This window comes from Octopus bimaculoides, chromosome 1 (assembly GCF_001194135.2).
Source record: "Octopus bimaculoides isolate UCB-OBI-ISO-001 chromosome 1, ASM119413v2, whole genome shotgun sequence".
In the NCBI taxonomy this organism is placed as follows: domain Eukaryota; kingdom Metazoa; phylum Mollusca; class Cephalopoda; order Octopoda; family Octopodidae; genus Octopus; species Octopus bimaculoides.
The window spans coordinates 2,342,730-2,347,040 of record NC_068981.1 but is presented as its reverse complement, the minus strand read 5'-3'; the positions used below and the strand labels follow the sequence as shown (position 1 = coordinate 2,347,040).

The window sequence follows — 4,311 nt, the reverse complement described above, 5'->3', positions numbered from 1 at the left end:
GATGCCCTTCCTAATGCCAACCACTCCGAGAGTGTAGTGGGTGCTTTTACATGTCACTGGCATGAGGGCCAGTCAGGCGGCACTGGCAACGACCACGCTCGAATGTTATTTTTCACGTGCCACCGGGACATGTGCCGGTAAGGTCACGCTGGCAATGATCACGCTTGAATGGTACTTTCTACGTGCCACCAGCACGGGAACCAATCCATGGCCCTGGCAATGATCACGCTCGGATGTGCTTTTAAAGATCTACTGGCACGAGTGCCAGTCAGGTGGTACTGTCATCTGGGGTCCGTGAGCCATCAGCTGCTGGTACACGGCGAGTTTCCAGAAAAGAAAGAAACATTATAAAATACTTATGTAATATTGTATTTTGTTTACAAAATAAACATAAGATAAAAAACAATTGTCAGCTTTTATTATATTCATTATATATATTGTTTCTGGTATAAATTAATATTACTGAGAAATATTACCGGTCCCTGGTACATTGGAAAAAAAAAAACTGTCGGTCCATCACATCTGATAGTTTGAGAAGCACGAGGTTACAGAGTAGTGTCGCATATACAAACCTAATGATTCAGTCTTTGAATGATTGCAGTAATAACGTTTATTTCTGTTTAATAATCTCTCTAAGTATTCAAATCTTTTACCCATTTTTCTCTTTATCCAGTTCTTGGACGCCTTTGATTTTTATGGGTATACTTACACTAGTTGTGTTCCTACTTGCACGCAATATGACTAAAGTGACTTCTTTTCCAAACCCATCTGACATGTTTGTAAGTATTAGTTCACCTTTACTTATGTTTCTTAATCATATATTTATGTTTTGTGTGGTATATTATTCATATTATATTATTGGGGATTTCATCAGCATTGTCCTTTCACTTTCACTTTTGGCATTGGATTGAACAGCTCATAACGCTCTGGTTTGCTTCTATTGAGAGCCATTGCTTTCTCAGGCTGCTGCTCATACATGTCATTTGGCTTGGTTTCTATTGCTGGATGCTCTTTCTGTCGCCAACCCTCACCTGTTTTGAAGCAAAGAAATATGTCCCAATGGCTAAGAGATGTTCTCACAGAAAACTGGAAATGAATGGCACTGCTTGTATAACAGTGACACTCATTTACAACTACCATATGATGTCAAAACAAGGAGACACAAATATACACACACTCAAACACACCCACATACAATCACACACACACATATAATTGTGACAGATTTCTTTCAGTTTCCTTGTACCAAATCAACAATGTACAAGACTATGATCAGCCCAAAGTATAGAAGACACCTGCCCAAGGTGCTGTACAGTGGAACTGAACCCAAGACCATGTGGTTGAGATGCAAGCTTCTTAACCACACAGCTATGCCTATGCCTAAAAATGATGATGATGGTGATGATATATTGACATACCATTGTAGGGCTGGTTGCAATGTTTTTTATTATTGTGACATGGAATTCACTTGATTTCCCTTGTAACATTTTGCAATAGCTTTTCACTTTAAGCCTTTCATTACTGTATTTCTGTTGAGATGCTCTGTGTTTCTTTCAATTAATTTTAAATATAACAAAGAATTTAGTAAAATAACTTAGTTATCATTAAGCTAGTGTTAGGAACATAAATTGTGACTAAGGTTTGGTGGAAGATTTTAATTCTAAACTTATGAAAACAAGACATTTGTACTACAGAGCCAGAGGTGGTTTCAGCCGGGTTGGTATCGAAAGGGTTAACGTCCTGAATGCTATACTTATTTATCTGTGTATGTACACAATTAAATGACCTACATTGTTTTGTATGTTCTGCTTAATTTTCAGGCAAATGAGCGGAAAGCAAGGTATGTAAGAGTTGACGCACTCAGTCAGAAAGCCAAGAAAGTTAACTTTAAAGATGTGGCTGGTTTAAAAGAAGCTAAAATGGAAATTATGGAATTTGTTGACTACCTCAGATCCACCAAAAGATTTAAGGTAAAAAATTGTTTTTTTCCTTTTCCATTTCATTAAATTTCTTTTTCTTTGTGTGTGTGTGTGTGTGTGTGTGTTTTGTAAATTATTCAAAGGAGGGGCAATGCCAATAACTTTCTTCAACTAAGGAAATTCATCATCATCATCATCATCATCATCATCATCATCGTTTAATGTCTGTTTTCCATGCTGGCATAGGTTGGATGGTTTGACTGAGGACTGGAAAGCCAGTGGCTGCACCAAGCTCCAATCTGCCAATGCCCTTCCTAGTGCCAACCACTCCAAGAGTGTAGTGGGTGCTTTTTACATGCCACCAGGACAGGAGCCACCCATCATTATCATCATTTAACATCCATCTTCCATACTAGCGTTGGTTGGATGGTTTCACAGAACCTGGCAACCCAGAGAGCTGCACCAGATTCCATTGTCTGCTTTGGCAAGGTTTCTATGGCCAGGTGCCCTTCCTTATGCCAACCATTTTACAGAGTGTGCTGGGTGCCTTTTATGTGGCACTGACTTCAGCAGTGTCAGCAAGTAACTTTTGAGACACAGACCTCTTAGCTGGGAGAGGAAGTGGGTGTGTGCCAGCTGAGAGGCAAGAGATATGTGTCTACTGTAGAGGAGAGGCTTGGCTACCCCAGGGGAAGGAAACGAGTAGCAAGGAAGGAGTTAGAGTTAGAAAGATAGAAAGACAGCCAGAATGAGAGAGAGAGCTGAATATTTGCATAACCATGTGGTTATAGTGATGTAACAACACTTCTCTATTTAATTAACACACACACACGCACACAAATTAATTAATAAGCATGATTCTTTTACCTGTGCCATCTCATGATGGAGCTTTGCCATTAGATTTAAATATATCATCATCATCGTTTAACATCTGTTTTCCATGCTGGCATGGGTTGGACGGTTTGACTTGGGTCTGGGAGGCCAGGAGGCTGCACCAGGTTCCAGTCTGATCTGGCAGTGTTTCTACAGCTGGATGCCCTTCCTAACGCCAACCACTCCGGGAGTGTAGTGGGTGCTTTTTATGTGCCACCAGCACAGTAACCAGAGGGTGCTGGCAACGACCACGATTGGCTGGTGCCTTTTGCGTGCCACCGGCACGGAAGCTACTCAAGGCAGCACTGGCATCAGCCGTTCCAATCATTTGTTCATACACACACACACATAAATGAAGATCTGTTATCATAAATAAACCCACAAATACAGACACACACATATATATGTATATAATTCTTTTTCTTTTTATTCTGTAGGATCTTGGTGGAAAAATTCCAAAAGGAGCTTTGTTGTTAGGACCTCCAGGATGTGGTAAAACCCTGCTAGCTAGGGCTGTAGCTACTGAAGCTAAGGTTCCATTTCTGGCTTTGGCTGGATCAGAATTTGTGGAAGTTCTTGGAGGTAACTGGAATATTTTTCCTTATTTATCTTATAGTGTGTCTTACAATGTGTTACTTATTCACGCTTTTTAATTGAACTGAATTTTTTTTTTTATGTATCACCATTATGGGTATTTATACTCCAGTGAAACTAAGAAATCTACTTGTAAATAAGCAAAACCCTCGAATCCTTCACTGTACATGCACACACACACACACACACACACACACACACACACAATTGCATATCTATGTTTGTGTTCATGTATGTATGTATGTACCTGCATGTGTCTACATGCATAGGTACACCATGATCTATGCACACACACAGACGAGGGTCGATTCATATGAAAAAGAAAGTGAACAAAATGAAATAGTTGTCGAAAATATTGCATAGAATTTGAGAAGTGTTTCACCATTATAGGTATTTGTACTCTGGTGAAACTAAGAAATCAACTTGTAAATAAACGAAACCCTCAAACCCATCACTGTGTATACACACACACACGCGCGCGCACACACACATATACATCTATGTATGCTTAAAGATAATCAAACCAAATTTTCATCATTTCAAGCCACTTGCCCAATGAGTATTTCTGCCAAATTTGGTGAAAGTTCGTTCAGCTGTTTTCCAGTAATTTTGCAAACACACAGATAAACAGACAAAGACAAGTGATTACAATACCCTGCTTTTGCTTATATGCACAGGATAATAATAATAATAATAATAATAATAATGATGATTCATCTACTACTCCTGCTCTCATTGCTTATAACTGTCAGAGATTTATCTTGAAGATTTACATTTGTATTTGTTAGAATGATAAAAATATTCTTTTTCCAGGTCTTGGTGCTGCCCGTGTTAGAGACCTCTTTAAAGAAGCCCGGAAGAAAGCTCCCTGCATCATCTACATTGATGAAATTGATGCTGTTGGACGGAAAAGAGGAGGCAGGTA

At 39.3% G+C, this 4,311-nt stretch overlaps 1 protein-coding gene across 1 annotated transcript in view; it reads left to right on the top strand.

Annotated features, from left to right (window-relative positions):
* Window positions 1-4,311, top strand: part of LOC106871107 (paraplegin) — a 61,471-nt gene that overhangs the window by 38,659 nt on the left and 18,501 nt on the right. The window contains exons 7-10 of the mRNA XM_014917410.2: window positions 674-779; window positions 1,821-1,970; window positions 3,230-3,374; window positions 4,200-4,308. Of these exons, the coding sequence (XP_014772896.1) occupies window positions 674-779; window positions 1,821-1,970; window positions 3,230-3,374; window positions 4,200-4,308 (510 nt within the window). The remainder of the gene's footprint in view (window positions 1-673; window positions 780-1,820; window positions 1,971-3,229; window positions 3,375-4,199; window positions 4,309-4,311) is intronic.